This window comes from Calypte anna, chromosome 3 (genome assembly GCF_003957555.1).
Source record: "Calypte anna isolate BGI_N300 chromosome 3, bCalAnn1_v1.p, whole genome shotgun sequence".
NCBI lineage: Eukaryota > Metazoa > Chordata > Aves > Apodiformes > Trochilidae > Calypte > Calypte anna.
This window is the reverse complement of record NC_044246.1, coordinates 50,828,590-50,855,800: the sequence shown is the minus strand read 5'-3', so window position 1 is coordinate 50,855,800 and position 27,211 is coordinate 50,828,590. Positions and strand designations below refer to the sequence as shown.

Sequence of the window (27,211 nt, the reverse complement as noted above, 5' to 3'; positions counted from 1 at the left end):
AGCATTATTTCTCTCAATTAAACCAACCTCACTAGTGGTCTGGTAAGGATATCTCTTTAATGCTTGACTGTGTCCATCTGTATAGTACCCCCTGCTTCAGCAGGGTCTTAATGTTAAAGCACCACTGGAGAGTTACAGAACTACTTGCTCCACTTGTGTGCTCCTTTCTGTGAAAATTCACCTCAAGGAGTACACTTTGCAGGCCTCTAACAGGTTGATGTTTGTGTCTTCTTATCAGAGCCTTTCCTCCAGAAGTGATGGCTTCATTGTGCAATGGGAGATGTTCAGCACTCATCCTGGGCTGCAGCAGGCAGTATGAGAACTGGGGACACAGATAAGCTGCTCTGTGCCTCTACCAGAGTTTGGACTCAGAATATGTGAAGAAGAAAAATATGTGAGTCAAAAGCAAGCAGGACAGGAGCAAGAGACAAGGCCTGAAGATGGAAGGAGACCTGTTGAGGAGCTGCAAAATCTGTTTAGAAGACAAGCCTGGAAGATGAAACTAGGAGGGAGTAGTATATTGAGCTAGAGGGAGCACAGAAAGAATGAGCCCTGGGAGTAAGTGAGAAGAGTTAAAATAGTTAATGGAAGGATAGAAATTCTATTGCTTAAGACAACATTTCTGTCCCTGTTTTCAAATGATTTAGGAAAGAAGTCAGTAAAAATGATACAGGCTTTTTTTCCCCTTTGTCATAGTATACTGGAGTAAGCAGTAAGTGAAAAGAAAGCAAGATGTACTTGAAAAAAACCCAAACCAAACAAAAACCATTTAAAAATTGATAGTGGTCTGATTGTTGATGAACACTGAAGCTGATGGTATCTCTCATTATTTGAGATGGGCTGTTTTAGTAGGTATTGTGAACTACAACTGTCTTGATACTGGAAACCAAAATCCCTTATCTATAGCAGAAATAGTGAGAACAGTGTCAACTCCCTTTCAAAGAGTTCAGATAAATGCCCCAGCCTTGACCTGGAAAAATTGCCTAAACGATTGAAAAGATCCCAAATTCCCACACAACTGTTTTGTTTTTTTTTTTTAAATTATGTCAGATGTTATCTAGAGACCTCCAAGAAATGCACCTCTGAATAGCTGATCTGGCATGAAATAAAGATTGTGGTCATCATGTTTTTTGATATGGATCTGAATTGTCAAAAATAATTGGCCATATTTCCCACACCACAGTCTCCTCAGAGCCAGGCTTTTATAAAGGAAGAGAGCAGAGATGCAAAAAACAATTGCTAGATTTGAGAATACTGTTACCACTCAAACTAAGACAATATCCAGATGTATATACCTCATGTTTTTATTTTCTAGTGTGGTAGTACATTTAGCTGGACACAGTTAGGATGTTTCACAACCTAAAAATAATCAGGTCACTAATGTATTGTGTACTTAACTACTAACAGCAATCTTCTAACTAATGTTATCTTAACATCTCCAGCAAGCTCACTGGACAGTAAGTTTTTCTACACTTTGTATTTTATTTCTGATGAAGAAAATCAGATTATTTGGCCTCCTTATTAAAAAGTATTTGAATTTAAATATTTTGAGAAAATTCTCCCCTTAGTTTGTTCTGTTTTAAAGGCATCATCACTGGTACTGTTCTGAATACAAAGAACAGCTGATTTTGTCTCATTTACTGTACTGCTTGTATTCCTAGCTAGATGAAGCAGAGTCATACAAATTTCATTGGCCCATGAAAGATTTAGACTTGAATTGATCTTTTGCAGTCTAACCCTCATGTAAAGTTCATCAAGGACAGCAGATGCTGCTGGTTCAACTCCCAGATTAGAACAGCTTTCTCTTATCAAAAGGAACTTTATTATGTGTCTTTATCAGTATGAATGGCACACCTACCCATGGATGATCACGAAAAGTTCCAATTACATCCAGTAAACAAACTTCACTGCTGCAATTTCCATTAGAAAATTATGTTTGTTCAGCCTGCTATAGGAGGCAACAAATATCATAAGGTTACAACTGACATTTATAAAGAGCTGGCAACTGTACTCAGTGATTCAGAGAACTCAATGTCTATAAAGAAAAACAGAATAACACAACTCTTGCAAAAAAAGGTAGGGAAAAGGCAAGCACTTCCAAAGGTGTTGGGGAGAACAGTTTGTTTCTGTATACAAGATACTAAAAGGCTACCACGCAAGCCATAAATGTTCATGGCTTTGCTATATTGGTTCATTTTAAGAACAAGCATTACACAGAACAGTCTGTTGAAAAGCCTTCTTCCGCCGTGCACAAGTCAAGAAATCAGCTGTATAAAGCAGGATACAAAGCAGATTTGACAGCCCTGTCTAAACCTTGTGCCTTTGGTGTTCATGTCAACCCAAACCATGTTTTTGCCAGATTAGCCACTGACATTAGTGGTTTGCCACTGCCAGTACAAAAGAGCCCTTGACGTAGTATTTTGTTACAGGAATATAATTTCTACCATACCAGATGTGTGTCAGAGAAAACAATAAAATTACAAAGCAGACAAAAGTAGCTATTTGACAAAAAAAAAAAAAAAAAAAAAAAGATAGAAAAATGCTTTTATATACTGGCAATACTAGCTGATAAATATAGTTCTTGAGTTTTAAATTAAAAGCTCTGCAAAGTGCTTCACGGGCAGGAAGAAGCACTGGCAGAAAAATAGCAAAGGGCAGTATCCTCACCTAGTGGAATTTGTGATAAATCAGAAGGTGCTGTGCTCCATGGCAGGAATTAAAACAACTCTTCTGCCATTACACAGGATTGATAGCATCACACTGATTCTCACCCTGTCTCATTTGTAGATGCTTGTAAAACACAGCAGAATTGCAAGAGATGCCAGAAGAGACTAACCATACCCTAAAAATACATCCACAAAGTCAAGCCTTCTAGAAACTCTACAGTGCAACAAATCTAATTCTAACAGAATATAGTAATATGTTGTTCCCCATAAAGGAGCCCTACCAATTGCCTAGGAATTAAATTACAAAAGGTCTAACCCAAGGTGTTCCAAACCCCATAGAATAAATACAATGTAAGACCTTTCTGCTCTTTAAAAAATAATAGAAAAGGTATATCATTCCACTGAACCACTAAACTAGGACATAATTTTCTTCTGAGTGGTAAGCATTATTGCAAATATTATGTAGAAAAGTTATTACTGTATTTGGCAGTTTCTGTATAGTACAAAACAAGCATCTCTTTGCTAGCCTGTGGTGTTTCATCAATCAGGAACCATCTACAGTTATCCCTTCTGGCATAATCTTCCTGGAGTCTGTTCCATCTGCCCTATCCTACTGGTATGTAATGCATCTTATATTAGCTAGATTTCTGCTTATGCACAACAGAACAGATGTTGTGAAATATGTCCTGTAAGAAAATAAAACAAATACCTATCTTCCACACAATTCCTGTCATGACTATAGATCATTTATGGAACTGGTAGAACTCTAATCCATAGGATTGGGCTATTTTTTCCTAGAAGGGGACCGGAGGAGCAAAAAGTACCTCACCAGTTCTGGCTTTGAATCTCTCTGCCTGCTGAGTATTAATCAAAATCACACCTAGTATTTTGCACACAAACAGAACACAGTTGAACAGTGGTAATAAGTAAATAAATATTGGGTGCTATGGTGTCAATACCAGAGTAATACAATTTTATAACTTAACATACATTTACTTAAAATAATCTCCAAGTGCTGCCAACCATAACCTTTACTTGTCTGGTTTCACCCTAAATGAAATAGTAATGCCTGATAGCATCTACTTTTTCCCCTTGTAAATGTAAGTGAACTGTGAAGACTTTAAAAGATATTAATATATGTAATTCAGGTTATGTGGTTTAAAAAAAAAAAAAAAACAGTATAAAGATAGTGACAAGGATACTGACAAGGACATTGTGTATAGTTCAAGAAATGAGAAAATCCACCCTTGAATTAATGCATTGCTTTACCACTCCTCAGATGCATTTGTTTCATTAAAGCATACTTTTCCTGCTATGAGCTTGGTTTTCAGCAACAGCATGGACTCACAACCACGCATAGAAATCACTGGGAGCTACGCACACTTCACAATTTCTGTTTGCAAAACAATATATAAGGTGCTTTGAATCAAAGAAGTGTTACCCATTAAACTTTTGTTTTTATTTCTAGCACAGGCTCATCACTGAGGAACTCAACAACTTTGTGCCCAGAGCTAAAATTTTAGAAATCATTTGGTTATAGCATGCTCAAAGAATCCATTACAAAACCATACAATTCTTTGCAATTTCCAAGAAAAGTTCAAATATTGAACAAAACAGATTTCCACTGTAGGCTTTACTGAATCATTCTTGATTTCTGAACAGCTATTCTCAACTGCTATTTAAAGAAAAGAAGATTTTTACAACAGTCAAATTTGCATGTTTTTTTACCAGAGCTCAGATAATCAAATATTGTTGCTACAAACAAAAGGCAGAGCACTCATAGATTCTGAAATGAAGGTTCAGGGCAAGTGATAACAAACTGCTACCCTATCATCTGTGCCTTCAATCTGTGAGTAGGTACTTAGATATCTCTATGGGACATTTATGCAGACACAGTATCAGAACCTTTCTGCGCTGCTGAGCTGTGGAAGAGCTACTGCCTCTCACTGCGAAGAGACAAGACCAGAGGGGGGAAAAAATGAACCAGCCAGTTGATCCAACTGCAAATTTTGTAGAATGCAGAGTACCAGAGAGTCAGTCATATAACTTTATTAAAGCCACAGGCACATCCTTGCCACCCTATGTGTGACAGGAGTGTCATTGGGCAGCAGCCTACAGTTCTTGTTAGAGTAAAGGATAGCCAAACTATAAGCAAAGCCACCTTCTTTAAAAGCACAGGCCCTCTTTTACTGTGGTGATAATCTCCACCTGCAATGCACACTTAGTTGTCCATTGTTTGCAGCAGATGGCTCATTGTCATAGCTGAAGTTACCTTTCTCTTACCTTCAAGACTTCTAACATTTGACACTTCCCTGTACTCCTGGTCAGGGAATTCCAAGTTAGAGCTCCTCCATGCAGCACAGCAAAGCATTTTACACACAGCAGTATTCCCCTGCAAGTGCCAAGGCACAGTGACAATGCCGATGCGGGAGGCACTGCACAGGGCGTGTGCATTAGCCCTGACACAGAGCACAGCATTTGCGAAGAGCTAAGGAAGAGCACAGCTGCTGCAGTTTTCCTTTCCCCAGACACCAACAGTAATTTAAAATTTGCATGATGTTGCTGGAACTATGTATGCTTTAAATCCACACAAAAGCTCTCCCCCTCACTTTTACAGGCCACGTGTTACAGAAGAATTACAACTAGTCAACCTGTTTCTATGAGATAGGCCATCTCCTGTAAGGTTTTTTATTGCACAGTCTCCTTTTGCTACTGCAAAATACAGAATTGCTGTAGACAGTAATCAGATAATCACATTTTCTTATAAGCAGAAGCCAAAAAGACCTGTTACTAGAAACTATCACATGAAAACAAATGATGACCTCAGAGGTCCTTTCCAACCCAGATGATTCTGTGATTCTGTGTAATATTTGAGATGCTTAGTAAAAATATGCTTCCTAAAACATATTTCACAGCAGAAGTGAAAAATTTAAAAACTATATTCAGCAGGTAGAACATTTGCTTCACATATATATCCAATTTCAAGTCTAAGTTACTCCATGACTATTGCATTTTTTAATATTTACTGTGGTCAGCTCATGCTGTTTTGCTGCTAAACAAAATTTAAGTGAACATACAAAAAGCCTGAGAAATTAAGACCTTGTCAAAAATCTAGATTAATTGCACAAAAAGGATAAAACATTTCAAACAGCTGCACCCTTGAAAGATCAAAAGCTTTCCTCTGCTAGTAGCTCCAAGATGTTTTATTGACAGGAGAAGGCATTTTAAAAAGCAAGAGGAAAAATATTTGCAGACACACAAAACTGCAAAGATTTAGTACATATTCTAAGCCCAACAGTATACTTAAGTAAAGAAGTAGTAAGAAGAAATCAGGTACAACAAATTAGACATAAAAGCTTTAAACTTAGGATGTCTGTGCTAGCAAGCACTAAGAATAAAGATGATGGTAAGTTAGAGACTCACATTGATAGAGTAGTTTGCTGATGCTTTGCATAATAAAATAAGCAAAAAACTCCAGCTTCCAAAGTAACTTAGATCCATGCAAAACACATATATACTTGGTGTGGTGCCCTGCTCCCCTTGGCAGATGTGCAGCATGCATTCTTTGCCTATATTCCTGCACCATGGTGTGATTGTTGCCAACTCAAGCTGTGCATCACATGATAGGATGAGACTTACCCTAGTTTCTCCGAACTCTCCACTGATAAGATTTCAATGCTGCTTTCATCAATGGGAAGGACACGAGCAATATATTCTCCACTCTGCTGGTAAAACTTATAAACAGCCACTTGAACTATGCATTGGTCACTGCTGCTTCTCAGCCAAGGGCTCAGGATGACGGGGCTTGGCCTCTCAGATGCATTGAGAAACAGAAATGAACCTAAAACAGATGAGACAACAAGAAAGCCTTAAGAACAAAAAAAACCCCAAATAAATGAAAAATACCCCCGCCAACCCCAAAACCAAAAACATAACCAAAAAGCCTCACAGACTGCAGCCGAATACTTGTAATTTTTATGCCACTGCTCACTCTGCAGCCCTTCCGTACCTCGGTCAAAGATTATCTTTGCCCACTAGTTTGAAAAGTTTGGCGATTTTGAATTAAACCCATCAAGGTCTTCCCAGGCATGCAACTTTTCAACTCACCTTTGGACTGTTCAAGACAAAAACTATATTTAGATTTAACTCCCAGAAGAAAAATTATAAAGTGGAAAAAGCCATGAATATTAAGGATGGGGAGAAGTGGCAAGGAATAACAATAAACCAAGAGACTTCTAAAGTTAAGCCCAGGAAGGTGATTAAGGAGTTTTATTTTTAGATTGTTGCTTTCTTCTACCTGTTGTTCCTGGACTTCATCCCCATCTCTGTAACCTCTCAGGCATGGTCCAAACCCAAACATTATGGCCTTGGTTCAGTACGATCCTGATTTTGACAGCTCTGACAAAAATATATGTATATATTCATTGTTTAAAATAATGCTTCATTTCTATTTTTCTCATCAAACTAAAGAACACAAATTCAACAGCTTTATTTTTGCTCTTCTATAAATAGAAGAGTGCAGCATTTTTAAGTCATTAGAATCTGGATAAAGCCCTGACAGAATTTTATGTCTTCAGCAATTCATTCTAATGTATTCATTTTATGTGCAGCTAATTCACATTAAACACTTCATTATTATTCACTACATTGACTCCCTCAGTGTAACTCTATTTCAGTACAACCTGAGGTTTATCCAGTAGGACAGAGGTAATGTATTTTCATCAGTGTTGCTCATTTCAGGTAAATCAAGTTACTCCTTTTTGGCAGCTGACCAATTTACCAGTGCCCACAGAGCAAGCACACTGGGGTGAGTAGTTGGTAAATGAAAGGTGTGGTTAGGGAAACAGAAGGGACCTACTCTTCAAGCAAGCAAAATTGTGATATTCCACAGATTCTAAGAAGGCTGGCCAGATAATCAAGATGACAAGATTTCATTTCCTCAGGCATCCAGTAATAAAGCCTGTCTGTTAATACTTAAAAGATGCAGATCTGATGAACAATTTCATAGACAGTGAAATTAAAGCTCAACAGGGCTTTTAAGTGTGCATGAATCTTAGCAGGAGCAGCAGCTTGGTTTTAAAAATACGAAGGCTGAATATTCAAAGGAATGATCTTCCACATCACTGAGCATGACTCAGCTGAGATCTAGGTTGTCTAAGAAATCCTGTTGAGGGGCCATGAACCCTCTTCATCTTCATCTCAGTATCAGGTGCAAACCTGATACTACTCTGAGCTCCCATGGTGGTTCACCTCATCCTTAAACAGATCTGGTGAATTCTCCTTTGTTGGTTCCCACTTTTCTCCACTGAACTGAGGTTCAAGAACGTGGATTTGAATATCTCACTGTCAGATGCTGGTTTAGAATAGGGGTTTGCACTCATGCTCATAGACATCCCCTTTGAAAATGTCTGGTTTGGCAATTCATCCCAGGTCACAAAGAGGGTAATAATGAAAGGGCTAAAAATGAAATTGGATTCCTGTCAGCCACCATGCTTCCCTCCCATACAAACACTTATAATCACCATTTTTTACACACTTGTCAAAAACTGTGTTCTTGACACTGGCATTGTGTTAGGGACATATTTAGAAGTAGAAAACATTTGTATTTAAAGAAACACACAGAAATACGTAAGGTACAGCCTGCTCACATTTTGAGCACAAATCTTTATACTTCTCCCTTCCCTCAGAGGCACAATCTCTCCATCATATTGCAGCACTAATGAGGCTCTCGGGATCTTCCTGGATGAATATCTAGAAAAAGCAGAGTAGCTTCAAACAGACTTAGGCTGGTATCTCGCTGCCAAGGGATATAAACTGAGATGAAAGGCCCCTTCGTGGTACATGCTGCCAGCATCATGTTCTACTGTTCAGAACTCAATTTGCTTTTCAGAAAGTTGTTCACCAATGAGTCATTTCAGGAGTATTTCCCTACAGGTTTTAAATGGACTCTGCCTGCACAGCACAATGCTGATATTAAAGAGGTGCAGTTAAAATAATCACATCATAACTAGATATATAGCCACAGATGCAGGTACTTAGCACTTCTGTTTCCTGGGCTCATTCATCACGATCATGCAGAACCATGTGGTTGCAGAGGCAACAGCAGCCAGTATTTTGCAATAAATACACCACTTCTGCATTATATGACAGAAATCCTTCTAGCTGATATTGTTCTGTAGTGTTTTTAGAAACTGCTAGTCTAATTGCAAATATTTTATTTTCCACCTCACTTATAAACATTCACAAACTCTGGAAAAACCCTACCAATAGCACTTAGATTCTAATAATATTTTTCCCTCCATTTTTAATACCTGCAGTCACAATGCAATAGTTTTTCTGATCCTCCTATGTTGTGTCTAATAACATCTCTGCTATCTTGCTGTAAGTTCAGACAAACACACATGAAACGATATTTATACCTAAGCACAGAGCATAAGTGCAGTTGACATAAAAGGAATATTACAAGACAAATTAGTATATACTGCATTAAAAAACTGCTGTTGATCCTTTGGAAGCTTCTTTACAATATTTTACCATTCATGTCATGGAAATGGAAGGTTAGCTTATCAGCTTAGTAGCAAGATATTTTGAGGTAGAGACCTTTAGGTTACACTGTTCAGAACTAATGAGGTAACAGACATATTTGTCAAGAAGAAAACTGATGCTAATGTACTGTGCATGTACAGATACACTGTTAATACAGCACTTGTCCAAAGAAGCATCCAAACGAAGGGTTATGGACTGGTAAGACTCAAAACCACACCAGCAATGAAGATCATCCCTGCAGTATTTGACCCAATATTCTAGTCTGATGCAAATGTCTAAGCCATCTGAAACTTGTGCCAGAGAGAATGCTGAGGCAATGCTGAAATGTTCAGAAGAAAGAACCATCACTTGGCCTTAGGAACTTGGAGAACCTAGTATGCTGTCAATAACCCCTTTAAAAGCTGGTCATCTGGAAACTCCCCTATAGCTCTGAACGCTCCCTGCTAACAGCTTATACCCTCAAATCCTTCCTGTCAGTCTCAGGGTAAATGAGAGCCAGGTCAAGTTATGGTAAAAAAGACTGTTTGATGCTCAGTGAGGTCACTGGCTCCTATTGCATACTTTGACTTTGTGGAGGCAGCAGTCTAGGACAGGTCGCTGTAGGCCAGAAAGACAGCAGCCTGAGAAACTTCAGTCAAAAATAAGGTTCTCCAGCAAAGCTTTCACTGCAGAAAATAGCAACAATCTCTTCTGGTACAAACACATGGAGGCAACCCCTCAAGTTTCACCTCTGGTCTAGGATTTCCAGTACGAGATGTTCTTGAGTACTTGATACCACACAATCAAAAAAGATCCTGAAGACAGAATATCAAACAGTGATACAAAAGTGGCACACATTAGAATTTGTCTGTACTATTTAAAAACAATATTTAGAAACACATTCACGCCAATACTACACACAGAGCAAACATCCAGATACTTGATACAAATGAAAGTGTCCCCATGCCATTTCAAGGAGATTTCTTCTCTAATAACCAAAGACCAAAGCTTTGCTATTTTAACTTACTTTCTTGAAAAGCAAGGCTCAAAACACAGCTAGGCTGACTTAATCTGCTCCCAGCAGCAATTTAACAATCTTTTGCAAAATTGATAGATTGCTATTGTCAACATAAACTCCATCTTCCTACTAAAAGGATTTTATTATCTTTCACATGCAAGTTAAATATACTAGCAGATTAAATGACAGCTGTAGAAATTATTAACAGTCAATGTCTGTTGGGGATTGTACAGCAGAAAAAAAAATTAAAGCAAGTTTTACAGTCTTTGGAGATGCTGACTGCAGAGAACATTTCTACTAGTATCACAAAACATCCCACAGAGATGGTCTTTGGATTCTTAATTTTATACTCAACTTCCAAATTAAGCATTCCAAGCAAAACTCTCATAGCAGAAGTTCAGTAGTTTGTAAAAGCCATGGAAGAGCTGGGCACTACCTGAGTGACAACATTAACAGAATGTAATGTTACACTTTTCCTAGATTTATTTATATAGATTTTCTAATTGCCTCATCAAGGCTCTGAAATGTGCTGAACACTAAGAATGTAAATAGTCTCCAGTGCTGAGTGCAATGTGACTGTATAAGCACCAGAAGATTTGCAACATGCTGAATTTGCATTTGACTTAAAATTCATGAAGGTAACAGTCCTTGAATTATTACAAAATTTGGAGCTGAACAAAACAATCTAATTATGGTAATTTGATGATATCTTTACTCTTTTGAAGTCAAAGTGTTTCCTATTAGCTTAAATAGAATCAAGATTTCACTTATAATACATAGCAGGTATGTAAGCATGTTTCTCTAGATGATGCAAGAGCAATTCAGAAACATTAATTAATTCAGACTAACTCTTCTGAGCATGTAAAACATTTCACAAATGGACAAGTTAAGGCAGACATTAAACAACTGCAAGCAGAGTGTGTCCAAGATTGGTATCGGAGCAGAGATCTGCAAGTCAAGAGTCTTTTAAATTACCTCCTATTCAAATATTTTTCAGTTTCTAAATATAAAGAGGAAGGCAAAAAACCCATCTAAGCAAAATCAGAAGTCAAGTATTGTCCTCTCAGTAAGGTGACAGCGAAAATTTATTTTCCGCACATGATTTCTCTTAAACACCAAGACTTCACTCATATAAAACCCGTGATCATTGTGAACCCCAGCAGTTCTACAGAAACATAACTTGAAGTTAGGAAAGAGTCCACCCTAAAATTTTCCTTATTAATTTACCTTTCCTCAGGCAACCCTGAAAACTTAAGTGCAGGGGGAGTAGTCTCCTTGCAGTGACCTTTACACAGCTCTTTTGTAGGTTTCTTATGTTGCTTCCCTAAACTCAGGCACAGTGTCCAAAGGAACACTATTATAAAACTTTATTCCTATTCAGCTGTTTAAATTCCAATAATCCCTAGCATATCCTCATGGAAAGGTGAATACCATCAAACTTACTTTAGACATACAACAATAAAAAATGCTTTTCTCACAAAGTGTTTTACAGTCAGTTTTTCAAAAGGAAAAAGTCAGAAGGAAGAAGAAGAAAACAATTAAAAGCTCCAGGTACAGCCTTCCATGAGTTAGAGCCATATTCTGTTACAGCTCAGTTCCCAAATGTGTCAGCTTCAAGTGTTTGCTTCCAGTTGAAAAACACCGAACTGAACTGAAAAAAAAAATTAGTAGGTTAATTAAAAACTTTAAATTCAATGCTTAAATTAAAATCTTCACCAGACAATGACGAGTATTTAAATTATTCAGCCTTGCACAGCTGATTAACCAATATGCTCTTTTGCTGCTTAGAGAGGCAAATGTCAAGTTATTTTTGAAATCTCTGTTCTGAGACAGTTGGAAGAATTTTCTGTCCTTGGGAGCAAGACACACAAGATCTAAAGGGAAAGCAAAGAGGACGGTGGTTGTGTCAATAAAAACAGAGACAAAATGCCTGCTCAGTACTTCACAATGTGTGCAGTAACTCAGGGGAGGGTATGAAAAGAACCTAACGCTATGCCTCTAGTTGCCACTTTGCTCTCAAGGGTTCGTACTTGATTACACTCAGGAGGCTAGAAACTTAAAAAATAAGAAGTTTGACAATACTCTGATGCACAAGTAGCTGAAGAGAAATGTGCTTGGAACAACGCGAGTATTGCAACAATTCACAGTTCAGTAATGTCAGAGACCACATTAAACAAGTAGCAAGTAACGTGAGGAAAGACAAAAGAGAAGGCACTTAATTAAGTCTATCTGGTGTAGTCCTCCTCCTTTTTCATTCTGTGCTGGGATTCAATTTCCCATATGAATGAGGTGGCCATTATATCAGCTTTAAGTGCTCAAGAGTCATAACTCAGAGCATCAGAGAATCATGAAATCTGTCCACAGATAACATAATTAAGAAAAATCTTGAGGATAGGAGTATTTTAATGTCTCATATTTTTTAATGTAGCCTTGTCGGCTTCTCTTCTACATACATACGTGTACATTATTGCATGCACTATCAGATGACTAGTTGGCCAACTCTCCCCAAAAGTAAAGGCAATGAACAGGACTGTTGAATGTCTGATAGCAATAAATCATCTGTTGACAAATCCCACCCTGAGGCTCAGTCATCCTTTCTCCACCTCTAGTTTCCATGCCACTTTCATCCCAAATCTGCATTTCAGTAACTCAGTTATCAGTTCTCCACTATTAATTTGGCATGCCAGTTTTGTCTGGCAGACCCCTTTCCACTCATCTTTTAGCTCTAGAGCTTTCTCATCTTTTCTACACTTTCTTTGGTCATCACTGAAGGGATAAAAAGGGAGAAGAGTGGCTTGGCAAACCAGTTATAGGGCAGAAAGAAATGCAAATAGTAGAAATCTTTTGAGAACTGCTCTGCTCTCCTATGAAAACTACACTGGCTGCTGGTTTCCTCCTGCTCATCCAAAAAACCTATTTGACACACATCTATAGGAAAAAGCAAGCTTCATCCACACATCACTTGCCAGGGAGCAGACAATGACCTTTTTCCCCTAGGTTTAACAATGGGTTAGAGCTCCTCTGAACATTGACTGATAGGCTGAAAAATCCTGTAACAATCAACAAAAAAGGAAGGCCAGAAACTTACACATAATGACTTTTCTCTGGGTCTCAAGATCAGATATAAAAGGTGTTCTTTAACAACACAGTTAAACTTCACATGTAGATAGCCTTTTTAAAATTCAAAATGTTGTACATACATTAGCTGATTAGACCCCAGGGCTCTAAAAGTCCATTTTTCAAATTGGAAAAGATAACACATAAATGAGGGCCTAGCAGTAAAATGCAGTCAAATCAGGCAAAACACAGAATTATTAGTCTACTCAAATGCCAACATTATTATTTATAATAGCAACTTTTGTTTGAAACAGCTGGTTTCATCTGCTTCTTGAAGCTAGCCCTTTGGCTAAAATTCTACTTAATCTGCCTCGTCTGAGAAATAAAGATAGTGGCAAAGGTGGAAAGAAGGAGGATGGTTGAGGTGAAGGCTACATCTCCTGATAAGATCAGTTCTCAGTAGACTAGACTCCAGCTGTCTGGTTTTAGTTCTGGCATCCGAAGGACCTTCCAGCACAAGGAAGGAAATGACCTGCCCACCACTTTTTTACAACAGGACTACTGCACCTTGTGAACTGGAAGGCCCCTCCACAGGTCTCCATTCAACATTCTGCTCCAAGCAAGACTGTCACCAGTATCAGATGAAGAGAGCTGTGGCTTTTCCCAGACAAATCTCTGAACACTCCAGGCATGGAGATTTGACAACCTCTCTGGGTTCTGGCAGTGCAGCCCCTCCTGGGTGAAAGTCTTCCCTAATGTCCCCTCTGGGCCTCCCAGAGAGCAAACTCACTCACATCTCTTCCACCATCTGCTATTGCTGAGAAAAATTGGCTCTGCTGTCTTGATAATTCTCTGTTGGTTCACTGCTCAGATACCTCTTTACAACCTACATAAGCCCAACTCTCTCTGCCTCCCCATGGGGGTATTTGCCCCCCACAAGAGCCTGCCCTCTCCATATTCCTCTTGATCTGGGAAGGGGAGCTGAGGGAAGGCAGAGAATCCCAGGTGTGGCCTCACCACCATGAGGAAGGCTAGGATAGTAACTTCCTCAGTTCTGGCTGCCTTCCTCCTACCTTACTTTGGGTTGAATGGCTTCCTATCCTATTTTTGATGGGTTGAGTCTCCTGTAATCCTCAGGTCCTCTTGACTGGGACTACTCAGGCCTCTGCTTCCTAGCCTGGGATGTTGCACCAGCAGGAACTCTCCCAGGGGCAGACCTCACTTCTGGTATCTCCACAAGGTTCCTGTTAACCTAGTTCTCTAGTCTACCAGTTTTCCACTGAGCAAAGCTCTGCCATTCACAGCATCAGCCAAGCCAACGTCCCCAACAGGCTGTTTACCTACCAAGATCTCCCTAACTCCCACATGAGAGTACTGGGGATGGTGGTGCCCAAAGCTTTACTAAAGTCAAGGAGAAGGAAATCCATGGTCCTCTGTTGCTCATACAGCCAGTTACTTGGCACAGGTGATCATCAGGCTGGTGACCTATCACTGGCAAATCCCTGATGACTATTTCCAGCTATTTTCTTGTCCTCTACTTGTTTAGGAATGGAGTCCAAGAGGACATGCTCCATGTTCTTGCTAAGGACTGATATAAGGCAGGCAAGCTTGTAGTTCTCCAAGCCTTCCATCTTGCCCTTTGTACAAAATTAATATCCTGCTAGGCTTTTCAGGTTGTCAAAGACCTTCAGTTGCAATGATTTCTCATAGATTTTTGACACTGACGTTAGTTTATTTTTACAGCACATTTGGGTTTACCCAGTCACAGGGATTTGAATGCATTTAATTTCTCTATTAAGCCCCTACCTTAGTGCTGGCTGCCCCATTCCTGAAACCATGCTGCTACATGCCAAAGCCTGGGAGCAGACTTGGCCTGAAAATGCAGCAAAACAAAACCACTGAGTACTTCCACCTTCCCAGTATCATCTCTCACTAAACTATGTTGTCATCTCCTCCTAAGATGCTTTAATGTATACCAAGGAAGACCAATGGATCAATTTAAATACTTTGTTCTGGGGCCTAGAAGTCTCACTGAAGGCCAGACATCTTTACAAAGAACACCTTAGAAAGTTGCTGTGCCAAAGAGTCAAAGAGAATGAAGAAAAAAAAGAGCTGGTAGCTGTGAATGGATGGTGACAACGAACGGCACTGTTGTTTCACTGACCCAGAGAAAACAGAGTCAGTCATGTCAGTGACATGTCAGTGACCATTACAGCACATGTATCTGAAAATATTTCTGCTACAATACCAAAACACAATTCTTGTGTCTTCTCTCTTCTTTTCAGATTCATATTCTTATTGTGATTAACTTAGAAATCCCAGTTCTGCAGAAGAGCCATTTCTTCTTTACTTATTCTTCACACTTCCTACCATACTTTCTGCTTTGGGGCTTAGAATATGATGAACTGACTGGAATAATAAGGAGTCTGTTTTTGCCAGAGCAGCCAACCAAGCCCTCCAGTCTTCTTGCAAGCAGACACCCAGGGGGCTTCAGCATGGGTTTCAGGCAAGTGCAAGCTGTAGAAGTTCAACATCTCAATGAATGCTGAGGATGAAAGCCTGTGTAACTCTTGCTTCAAAAGCAAAAAACACATACTCTGGGGATCTGCCCATTGAAGAGAGCATGCCAGTCATCTAACATGTTGTAATCCTGCCTTCAGCATGCCCTTTAAATCAGTAATACTTCTCAAGAGATAAATGTGTATCTTAAAAAATAGCAAATTTGGACAGCACAATCCTTAGCTATAACAGAAATTTTACATGAAGTTTGCTTAAGCTGCACTAATAATTATGTGTTTTCTTCTTCATGGAACCATCAGAAAAGAATATTTAAATGTCTCTGAAATGTCATCACTGCCTTACTAAGCATTTCTGCCTCAAAATCAAACTGAGGAAGTCACATACATTATCTGGGGGTGAGAGGTGGGTGGAAATACATCTGCAAAATGATACAAGGCTCATCTGACTACCTTCACTACATTGACTTTACAGTCTTACTGAAACTACCTAGGAAGAAAAAAAAATCCAATAGCCAATCTTCTAATTCTCTTGGCATTTTGAACAAACTACCTTTAGCTCACTGACATTCTAACTTCTAGAAACAGGCATAGTTATGGCAAGAAGGTTATGACTTTTGTATCTATCTTGGTTCTAATTACTCCAACTTTTCGCTTCCCTGTGTTGTAGCATAAGTGAGAAATTCTTTTCTATGTGCTTTCTGTTCACTGTAGAATGAGAAAATTACTGTCTTACTAAAATACAATCTTCCTGCTCTAGTAGGGCTGGAGATAACAGAACAAGGACTGGAATATTAGGGTAAATTGGAAATGGATTGTGGCTTTTACACAGACCAGGACGGCACTCAAGAGTTTAGAAGTTGGGTCTGCCTGACAGAGTGACTCCTGCTGATGGTTGCAGTGAGTCCTCATCACTACCCTGCTATCGTTATCAGTACCAAAGTGAGACATTTTGTTGAGGTGGTGTGTCATGGACACAGAAGTAAATTGAAAAAAATTGTCTATTGAATCAGCAAAATTACACCCAAGGTGCCATGAGTCTGGTGCCATTTGCTCTGTCTAAAGATAAAGCTATTTGCAGCAACAGACCTCCCTCCTTTGACATGCTAAGAGCCAAGGTAAGATGCTATTTAAGAAGGCACCTGATACAAGTTGCCAGGCAGGTGTCAAATACAAGAACTAAGGAAGTCTTGGAATGCCTGAATACTAAGAGAAGGCCTGCACTTACCAATTTGCAATCTCTGTACATGATTGATGAGAAGCAGAAATTTTTGTACTATAAAATTCAGAGGAAAAAGGATAAAACATGGGCAGCAGCAGCAGCAGCAGCAGCGTGGCGGCACTGGGGTTGCGTTTTTCACTCAGATGCTTCCTTCCACACCATGGGCTTCAGTGAGATTCTCCTGGGACCTGGGAGGGTGAAACCCATCATCTGTTCCCTTTCTTTTCCTTTTGTGTTCTTAAAAGCTCTCTCTTAGGGGTGATTCATCTGTTTTTAAAACCTGTTTTCCTGGATTTTTTTCCCACTATTAACCCCTTCCTGAGACCCATTACCATCATGGTGTTCTTTTCCCTTAAATAAACTGTTTTAACTTGCTGAAATCTTGAAGTTTGTTACTTTTGCAATTTGTGCAGCGAGCATGCACAGTGGCTAATGCTTCTGCCTAAACAAAATGTGAAACAATAATAGTTATGGACTGTGGCATTGTGTAAATGAAATATGTGTGGTTCCTGTATTGCAGATATGCAGTGGATTTTGACCTCAGTACTGTCTCATTCTATCTGCACTAAGTCCTAAATGCCTCCCAGTGCTTAGACTTCTGTATCAAAAACACAGTGCATGTTCCTTCTGAAAAAAACAGGTACACCAGATGCATGTGCAAGGGGTATAGAAGTGATTTAGGAGCGAAAGAGGATCTTACCCAGAAGGGTTTTACTTTAACACAACTATCCTTGCTCTCAGTTTTCACTCTGAAAATAGATGACTTACCTGATAGTAAAGCACTAGTAGAAATACTTTATTTCACAAACCTGTATATTATGGTAAGTTGATGTAGTGTTTTATGCAGTATGGTACAGATGAAAGTCAAAAGTAAAAAGTGAATTTAAAGTACTTCTGGGAAATCACCCATGTTGTATTTAAATTCACAAAGGTTACCAGTTTTCTACAGAACAAGAAGAAAGAAGTTAGGACTTAGTTTTTGAACAAGGCTGCTTCTAAAATTGTATTGCAAATAACCATATTATTGAGAGAAAAGATCTGTTAATTAATTTTTATGTCATTCATATAATTTGCTTACATTTTGCATTTCATCTGCAATGTCAGGTTTCTGCCTTCCTTTCCTAGTAGGAAGCATTATGAGGACTGGAGGAAAGCAAATGTCCCTCCAGTCTTCAAGAAAGGCAAGAAAGATGACCCTCACCTCCATCCCTGGAAAGGTGATGGAACAACTCATTCTTGGTTGTTGTCCAGGCACATTAAGGACAAGAGACTTATCAGGAGCAGTCAACATGGCTTTATCAAGGGGAAGTCATGTCTGACCAATCTGAGAGCCTTCTGTGCGGATATAACCAGGTGTATGGATGATGGCAGAGCAGCAGCAGAGTTTATCTTGATGTCGGTAAGGCATTGACACCATCTCCCACAGCATCCTTGAAGCTAAACTGAAGAAGTGTGGCCTGGATGATCGGGTAGTGAGGTGGATCAGGAGCTGGTTGAAGGATAGAAGCCAGAGAGTTGTAAGCAATGGGATGGAGTCCAGTTGGAAGTCTGTTTCTAGTGGAGTTCCTCAAGGGTCAGTACTGTGACCAGTACTATTCAATATGTTTACTGATGACCTGGATGAGGGAATAGAGTGTCCTATCAGCAAGTTTGCTAATGACACAAAACTGTGAGGAGTGGCTGACACCCCAGAAGGCTGTGCTGCCATTCAGAGAGACCTGGACAGACTGGAGAGTTGGGCAGGGAGAAATTTAATTAAGTACACCAAGGGCAAGTGTGAAGTCTTGCATCTGGGAAAGAACAACCCCAGGTACCAGTATGGGTTGGGGACTGAGCTGTTGGAGAGCAGCACAGAGGAAAGGGACCTGGGGGTGCTGGTGGATGGAAGGATGGCCATGAGCCAACAATGTGCCCTTGTGGCCAAGAAGGCCAATGGCATCCTGGGGTGCATTAGAAGGGGGGTGGCTAGTAGGTCAAGAGAGGTTCTCCTCCTCTTCAACCTCATCAATATTTATAAATATGTAAGGGGCGAGTGCCAGGAGGATGGAGTCAAGCTTTTCTCAGGAGTGACTAACAATAGGACAAGGGGCAATGGTTATAAACTGGAGCATAGGTGGTTCCATATGAGTATAAGGAAGAATTTTTTCACTGTGAGGGTGAAAGGGCACTGGAACAGGCTGCCCAGGGAGTCTCCTTCCCTGGAGACATTCAAAGTCCACCTGAACACGATCCTGTGTGACCTGCTATAGGTGACCCTGCTTTGGTAGGGGGGCTTGGACTGGATGATCTTTCAAGGTCCCTTCCAACCCCTAACTTTCATTTATTCTATGATTATCACAAGGCTGCCAAAGCATGTGGCAAAGCATAAATTATTTAAACTCAGACAACATTTGGCATTCTTTGACTTTAAAAAAATCTTATGACCACCTGTCAAATGATCTAAGTTCAATAAACCCATGCTTTTTTGGAAGCATCACTTCTGTCTTTAAATCAACCTGACAGCCTTCTTTTAAGGGTGGAAAATAAACATCCCCTAGGAATGAGCTAGTGGAGGCAGCAGACATGTAAGCTGTAACACAACAATTAAGAGCAAACAGAGCATTCTATTTCTTGGGGCATCCAGACACATAGTATTTATTGCTACGCTTTTAAATAACCTGAGTCCTACACAGTGCAAAGGTGCAATGGGCTGTAATGACATGGTTAGAAGAGAGTCCATAAAGTTTACTGAAGATAGCAAGCTTCACTTAATAACTCTTCCTTTCTCTTTTCCTTGTAGATAAAGGTAAATATTGCAGGGCAATGTGCAGTAGAAATACACTGCTGACAGCACGTCACTATGGAGGCACTAATAAGCCCATAGGTATTTATGCATATATGTCATATTTGACAGCATGCACTTCTGTGGGTCCTGCAGGCAATAATTTTCATCCTAACTGGCAAGCTTTTAATGGTCTTTTACTGAAATGTTATTTAAAGAAGGGAATAACATGTTTTTTCTGTTCATTACAAATGCAGAACTGATCCTGAAAGCAACACTGCCAAGACTTTCAGACTGAGGAGGCTTTCAAACCATTTCCATTTTTGAAGATGAGCTATCAAGGTACTTAATTTCGTTAGGTCTCAGTATGGCTGCCGCCCTTGTTCTAGATACAGTTGATAAGTTGTTTTTCACTGCAATACTGCTGAAACAGGAAATAAGTCTTCTTTTGGCCCATCTTCATCAGCAAACAACTACCACCCTCATGACTCTCTTCAAGAGAAAAGGTGCAGCATTTACAGGTCTAGGTATTCTTGGAGGAAAAAATGTCTAAATGGGAAATCTGAACACAGGCAGAGGGAGACGAGAAGTTTAGTGAGATGCATGACACCAGCATCCTCCCCTCAGGGCTCTAATTCAGAATTCAAGTACAGACAGTTGAGATAGGGTATCTAAGAACCTTTGTGGTTTGAGATATCTGATATTTAAAGCCTCTGCCAGAAGCTAAGCACTGCAAAAAAATGTCAGTCCTGGATGGCAGCACTATTGCTTGCTATCCTACAGACACCTTGCAGACCACAACCAAATTACACACTAATAAATATGTCAGTGATTCTTCACTAGTTTTCAAAAATTTGCATAGAAGATAATATTAAGGCCAGTATGAGAACTATGTCTTCCTTTATTTGGAAAGAGCAAACACCAGAACATGGTAGTCACTTTATATCACCACAGAGCCCACAAAGCCAAGTAAATGCTCTCTTCAGGAAATACTAACCTGGTACAGGTAGGTGGAAATGAATTACAGTTTTACAGTAAAACTAGCAACTTTGCAGTAAACAAAGATTACATGACCCGAGTCTCACCAGATAGGGAGGTAAGGAATGATATGAATGCCATAAAATATAATCGTCATGGCCCTATACAGTTTGGTTTGCAGTCCTTAAATTAAGAGGGCAACATACAGCAAACTCAGCTTGATTCTATTGCTGGAAATGCTAAAGACTCATCAAGGGTTTGACATCAGCTTGCTATTTGTAGCATGTAATACCGTGTGCAGGTGAGATGAAGGCTGACCAAAGATTAAGGTTCATAAACACTTGGAGCATAAAATATTCTGAAATATAACAGCTCTCAAAGGAATAAAAATATTTCATCTTTTCTAGGGAGCTTAAGTTCTGGGTAAAGCTAGCAACATCTGCATTATAGTATGCAGAATAATCTTGGATTTATAGAAATGACAGTGACAATTTGTTCTTTGGTCTCTAGACTTCAAGCAGTGCTATCAATTTATGATGGAGGATTTCTGCCATGTGGATACCCAGCCGGAAATAGCCTCGCAGCTGCTATTTATTTCATGTAGATCATCCTAAAACCTTCACAGCTGGTAAATTTTGGCTTTCATAATTCGCACACTTTTTATGTAGTACCTCCTCAGCAAGCTGCTTCCAAAAAATCAAATTTTATCTGCCCTTCTGTTTTGTCAATGATGCAGCCTCTCACAGATGCCAACACTTTCTTCAACTATGCAATTATTATTTCACGTGGATTAGGAAGACCCCACTCACCAACACTCACTGTATCAGGTAGAACGTAAAGAGGATTTGAGTTATAAGACAATTGTCAGTTTTACAGGAAAAAGCACTAGTGTCCTATCATAGCTCCATCATATGAAGGTCCACGTGAAACTAATACCTTTGTGTAATAGGAAAACAAAGACACAGCCTTCATTCTTCTACATCTAGCTAATTACCTTACTTCTGCCCTGAGTATAAGCAATCTTTATCTTCTATAAGCAAAGGAATTATTCACATTGTTTCTCTCCCTCTTTGAGATGTACTTTCACACAGAAAATACCAGGCCTACTAAATACATCACTCCTCACACACAGATAGCACTTGCTGCTGGGGGAGAACAAGGAAAAAGATCACATACAGAGAATGTGTGTGCACTGGTTTTTAACTTGTATGGGGCTATGTTTTGGATTTGTGATGAAAACGATGTTTTCATTGATAATATAGAGGTGTTTCAGTTCTTGCTGAGCAATACTTACAAAGTGCCATGGGGTTTTTTGCTTCTCAAACCACCCTGAGGGTGAGCAGGCTGGGGGTTCACAGAAAGCTGGCAGGAGACCCCAGCTGTGACAGCTGACTCCATCTGACCAAAGGAATATCCCACAGCACATGACAATGGCTCAGGAATAAAAACTGGAGAAGAGGAAGGAAGAGGAAGAAGTCCAGAGACACAGCATTTGTCTTCCTAAGCAACCATTACATATGATGGAGTCCTGTTTTCCGGGAGATGGCTGAATCCCTGTCTGCCAATGAGTAGTGAATGAGTTCCTTGTTTTTCTTTGCTTATGTCCATAGCTTTTGCTTTACCTATTAAAATGTCTTTATCTCAACCCTGAAGTTATCTCACATTTACCTTGCTAATTCTCTCCCCCATCCCACTGTAGGGAGGAAGTAGTGTGTGTGTGTGTGTGTGTGTGTGTGTGTGTGTGGATATACGGTGCTTAGCTGCATACTGTGTTTAAACCACAACAGTGTGTAAGTGTTTTTAACTAATTTTATCCTTCCCTTTCCTAGGAATAAATATCCTGGAAATGACTCTATTAAAGATCACATTAATCATGAAATCTGTCTCTGGTGTATCACTGGAACTGGTGAGCCTTGTTTTATATTTAATACAGGTGGTCTTCATAGCACATTTTATCAAGGCATTGCTAAGGTATACATTGCTACAGCTGAATAACATAAGAATATCCTATATTTTAGCCATGAATTATCTGCAAACAGATTGAAAATTTTTACAAATATATTCTGTAATGGAAATTATTTGATGACTTTTGTGTACAGTATAGATTGCTTTTCAGCTGATTAATAAGTGTGTATGTTAGCAAATTCAGTATTTTTAATTCACTCTTTGAACTTTTATGTTTGTCCTGTAATGCAAATGCACCTCTGTTTGGATGACATGAACTCCTAGGAGGCAATCCTCCATTTTAGGATTGACCTACTGAATGCTCAGTTGACACAGAGCAAGAAAAGAGAAAAAGCACATCTCAGTCCTAAGTCAGAAAGGGGAAGATTAAGCCTCAATAAATATAAGCTATTTCAAATAGAAAACTTTAGATGGGCAAGCAGCAGGCTTAAGATAATGTTTACAACAGAATTCCATTCTATGTTCTGCAGGTAAGAGACTGCTTACATGATGGTTATCTTATTCCTTACTGGAGATCTCTCCTTCACAATAATCAGGGTAGAGAATATTAATCTTAACCTTAACCTGGACAGCAGGCTTTCCTTTAAAATCTTCCTTACCAGAATCCCATTCTACAAGGCATCCCATGATCTATTACTGGTTTGGTCCCTCCAGCCAGATGCACAGCTACAGGTTTTTGTTTTCTTCTCTTTTCTTATTGCTTAATTGTTGGGGGTGGGGTGGGTGTATTTTTCAGCTGCAAAGGAAATTTAAAATTTTTTTAAACTGCTCTCCTGTATTTTTTGCAAAGAGATTGGTAGATATCCAGCATTTACAGCCGGTCTCCCAGCTCAAAATATGAAAACAACTGCTTTTCTCAGAACAGATATATAGGTTAAAATTTAAGAAAGTGTCTCCACATACTGCCTTGCTAACATAAAATGGATCCACTTCAAGGACAGACTGACAGGGTAGCCCAGAGTATACGACCCAACCAAAGTCTTTGGCTTCTGTGATGAAGCTTTGTTTTGTTTCAATTTACCCTCCTGGAAAGTGATAGAGGTGTCAAATAGAAGCCTCAACCAATTGCATAAATCAAATTTTGCTTAAGTAGCTAATGTCAACCTTGAAGGGAGGGTAGTGGTGGGGAGTGAGATTAAGTGATAATTTCCAGAGACTAGCACATCTTTTGTGCTTCAAAAGCATTTGAAATAATATAAATCAAAGCTGAATATGAACCAGAAGAGCTAATTCACAGCCTATCTGTTTAATTTCAATTGCATTCTTCTCAATTTCCTCAGCCAGGTAACATGGCCTTTCCTTGAAAGTTACACAACAAATCAAATAAGTGGATACTGGGGAGAAAAGAAGAGGGAAGGAGAGGTAAAATTTATTACTGCCTAAAAGGAAAGGTATTTCATAAGAGAGTGGCATTAACAACATGACAGTATGAGACAAAGAGGGATTGCTTTGAACTCAATGTAATGATCTAATAACTAATATAATCCATTAAGAAAAGCAAGGGCAAGATCTTTTTCAGTGATTAACGTACTTTATCCACTTTAAAAATAAAAAAATTAATATATACTGCTCCTCAGCTATCTGCATGTTTAATTAAAATGCTGAAACTTCCAGAAACTGTTAATTTTATTCTATCAGATGAAATAATTAAGTATCCAACACTTCCATGGATATGGAAGCAGCAGGAGAAAATGAAAAGCGAAGGATAAAAGGGAGAACTGTATGATAAAAATTACAAGAGCACCCAACAGGCTTTGTGACATGTTTGTTAAGTGTGGTGTGTGAAACCCCCAGACAAGTACTTCAAGAATTTAACACTAACAGTTATTGAAGTAGATGCTTTATTAAAGCTAGAAATAGCATTAAATATCTGGAAAACACTAAAATTCTGCTCTTATGTTTCAATGGTGTATAAATGAATTTACCCTGCTTTTAGGGACATAAGTGAACTTCATACAGATATAATCACGATCTAAGAAAAAAAAATCCAAAACAACAGCAAAAAACCTCTTGCAATTACCATTTACTCCACAACTTTATATCAATTTCTAGTGCCATCATATTTAAATTAGAGTCCCACCTTATTCATTCCTATTCAAGCATTATGAAGTCACTTAAGACTGAGTTTCTGCTATCAGAAAAAACATGTATGCAGCTAAGGTTCTGCTGAACGCTGTATAAAAAGCTTTTGTGTTCAGAGTGACCAACTCCTGTGATACATTTTAAAAGCAGAATACATTATTAAAATAAATTCAACTCAAATGGAAGACAAGCTATTTCTGGTTCCAAATAATGGACAGGGATTTGTGTCCCATTTCAGTTTGCCTCAGTAGGACTACCTGATCATAATCTTGAATAGATTCAAAAAGAAAGCCCCTTGCCAAGGCTGCTCAGCTGACTGACTTGAGTGGTTGTGTGTCTGTTCACAGAGACACATCCTTCTTAGCACTTTGCTGCTTTAAAACCAGCACATTCAATGATGATTTAGACATAGTCTTTAGTCAGAGCAATTGCAGCATATTTTTTAAGGTGCCAAAGCATATATGACGCATAAAATAAATTGATAAATGTTTGCAACTGTTTAACATTTCAGCTATGACTCATTATTTATAGGTATTTTATTAGTAAATTCAGGCAATACTCATGACGGTACAGTTTTGAGCACATCATTGTGAGAGACATGGCTACAGGAGTTCTTTAAAATGTTAGGTTTTATGGTAAATAACACCAATAGTATCAGGGAATTTCCAAGAGAATTTCAGTGTCACAAGAGTATTTTTTAAAAGTTTGAAAATATTATCCTGACATTCTGAACATCAGAGAATCAACATGGCACAGGTTAAACTGCTTCAGAACTGACTGATAAGCATTATAACAGGATAGACAGGAGGTGATTACCAAGTAAGCATATTTCCACAAGTGAGAGGGGATCAGGTCCTTCTATATAGTACACATGGAGAACAATAGGCAATACAGTCTGCAGCTGGCTTCAAGGTAGGGTAATCATAAATACAGGTCAAATCACTGATTAAAAACAAACTTAGCACGAGCAACCTACACTTGATTACAGTTCAGAGCCAAATGATATGCAGGAAATAAAACGTGGCAATAGTAACCATATGAAGATCCTTGTTCTGGCAGTGTCATATCAAATAGGATGTACCCACAACATCTGGGGTCAGCTGAACCTGCAGTCAGTCACTGACACTACCTATGGGGAGAGCCTCAGCCTTCACTGCCCCAACAGGATTGCACTGGGCTTTGAACATAGTCATGCAGAACATTTGGGGAGTTGGTTTCTGACTACAGCTCTCAAAATCAGCAACCTAGTTTCGAGTTAGGCAGCAGAACCTGGAAGAACCAGCTAGCTAAACCTTTTTCACACAGAGAGGTCCTGAACTTGGCATCTTTTAAAACTGTTCTTTTATAAGCCAAAACTAAACACTTTCAGCCAAGGAATGAATTACTTTTTAGGATAACTGTTGTATAAAGAATAATCTGAACATGACCTTTCCAACTCCAAAACCCTTTTCCTGTCTTTCAATCTGTTGAGATTCTCCCATAAATTACAAATGTATTGTACTGCTATTATCAGAAACGTGGTGTTTTCACCCTCTCCCTTCAAACAACTGATCTAATGTGAGAACTTGACAATGTTTAATGTGCTTTGAACACTCTACCACTCAACATAACAAGCAAAGCAAATACAAGCCATCTCTCATTAAGGTGTATTTTAATAAATAACTTACTGAAATCAATGCAGTAATTACTAGATCAATTTCTATACACAATGTACAGAGGAGATCAGATGACCTAATGGTCTCCTTTGGCCTTAAAATCTATTAATTTGTTTTCCACAGATGACCAAACATGACTCCATGAAGAATAGTCTCTATGGGCTGGACAAGGAAAGGGTAGGGGAAGCCACCTTTGTAGGGAAATGCTTTTTATTAGAATAGGTTAATTTTCAACTGATACCATTCCATGTGGTATCTGAAAGCAGTGACCTGCTGAGAAGATGAATGATGTTCTAGACACCTGTGAGGAACTCACAGACAACCATACTATCAGTATTGATACTGAGCTTAAAGGTTTTACCTTTTTCAACACAAAAAGCTATGGCAAAAACAATAAGACAAAGCAGTCTCACAGCACGTGCATAGCACTGTGACTGTCCAAAGAAAATGATTAAAGATGCACTAAAATGGTAGAGAAGTTTGAAGTAAACAGAGTTAATATGAGAACTTGGATTTATAATGCATAATGTGATCCCTTGGCTATGTCCCCTCGAGTATCATCTGTGGCATATCAAAAAACCAAAGTCCTTATTCTGCAAGCAGTAAAAGAGTAGCTTACTGGCCATGACAAACAGACTCTCAGCAATGTCACATAGGAGCTTTCCCCAGAAGGTCAAAGTCTGCTGTGTTGCACTGTTAGAGACAGCTAAAGGTTTAGAGAAGAGGATGTGAAGTTCAATTACAGTATGTAATATTCATTCACCCA

General features: G+C 39.0%; 1 protein-coding gene across 1 annotated transcript in view; it reads right to left on the bottom strand.

The window, feature by feature from the left end:
* ALK (ALK receptor tyrosine kinase) overlaps window positions 1–27,211 on the bottom strand; it is a 218,750-nt gene that overhangs the window by 161,719 nt on the left and 29,820 nt on the right. Inside the window, 1 exon segment of the mRNA XM_030447537.1 lies at window positions 6,306–6,507. Within this exon segment, the coding sequence (XP_030303397.1) occupies window positions 6,306–6,507 (202 nt within the window).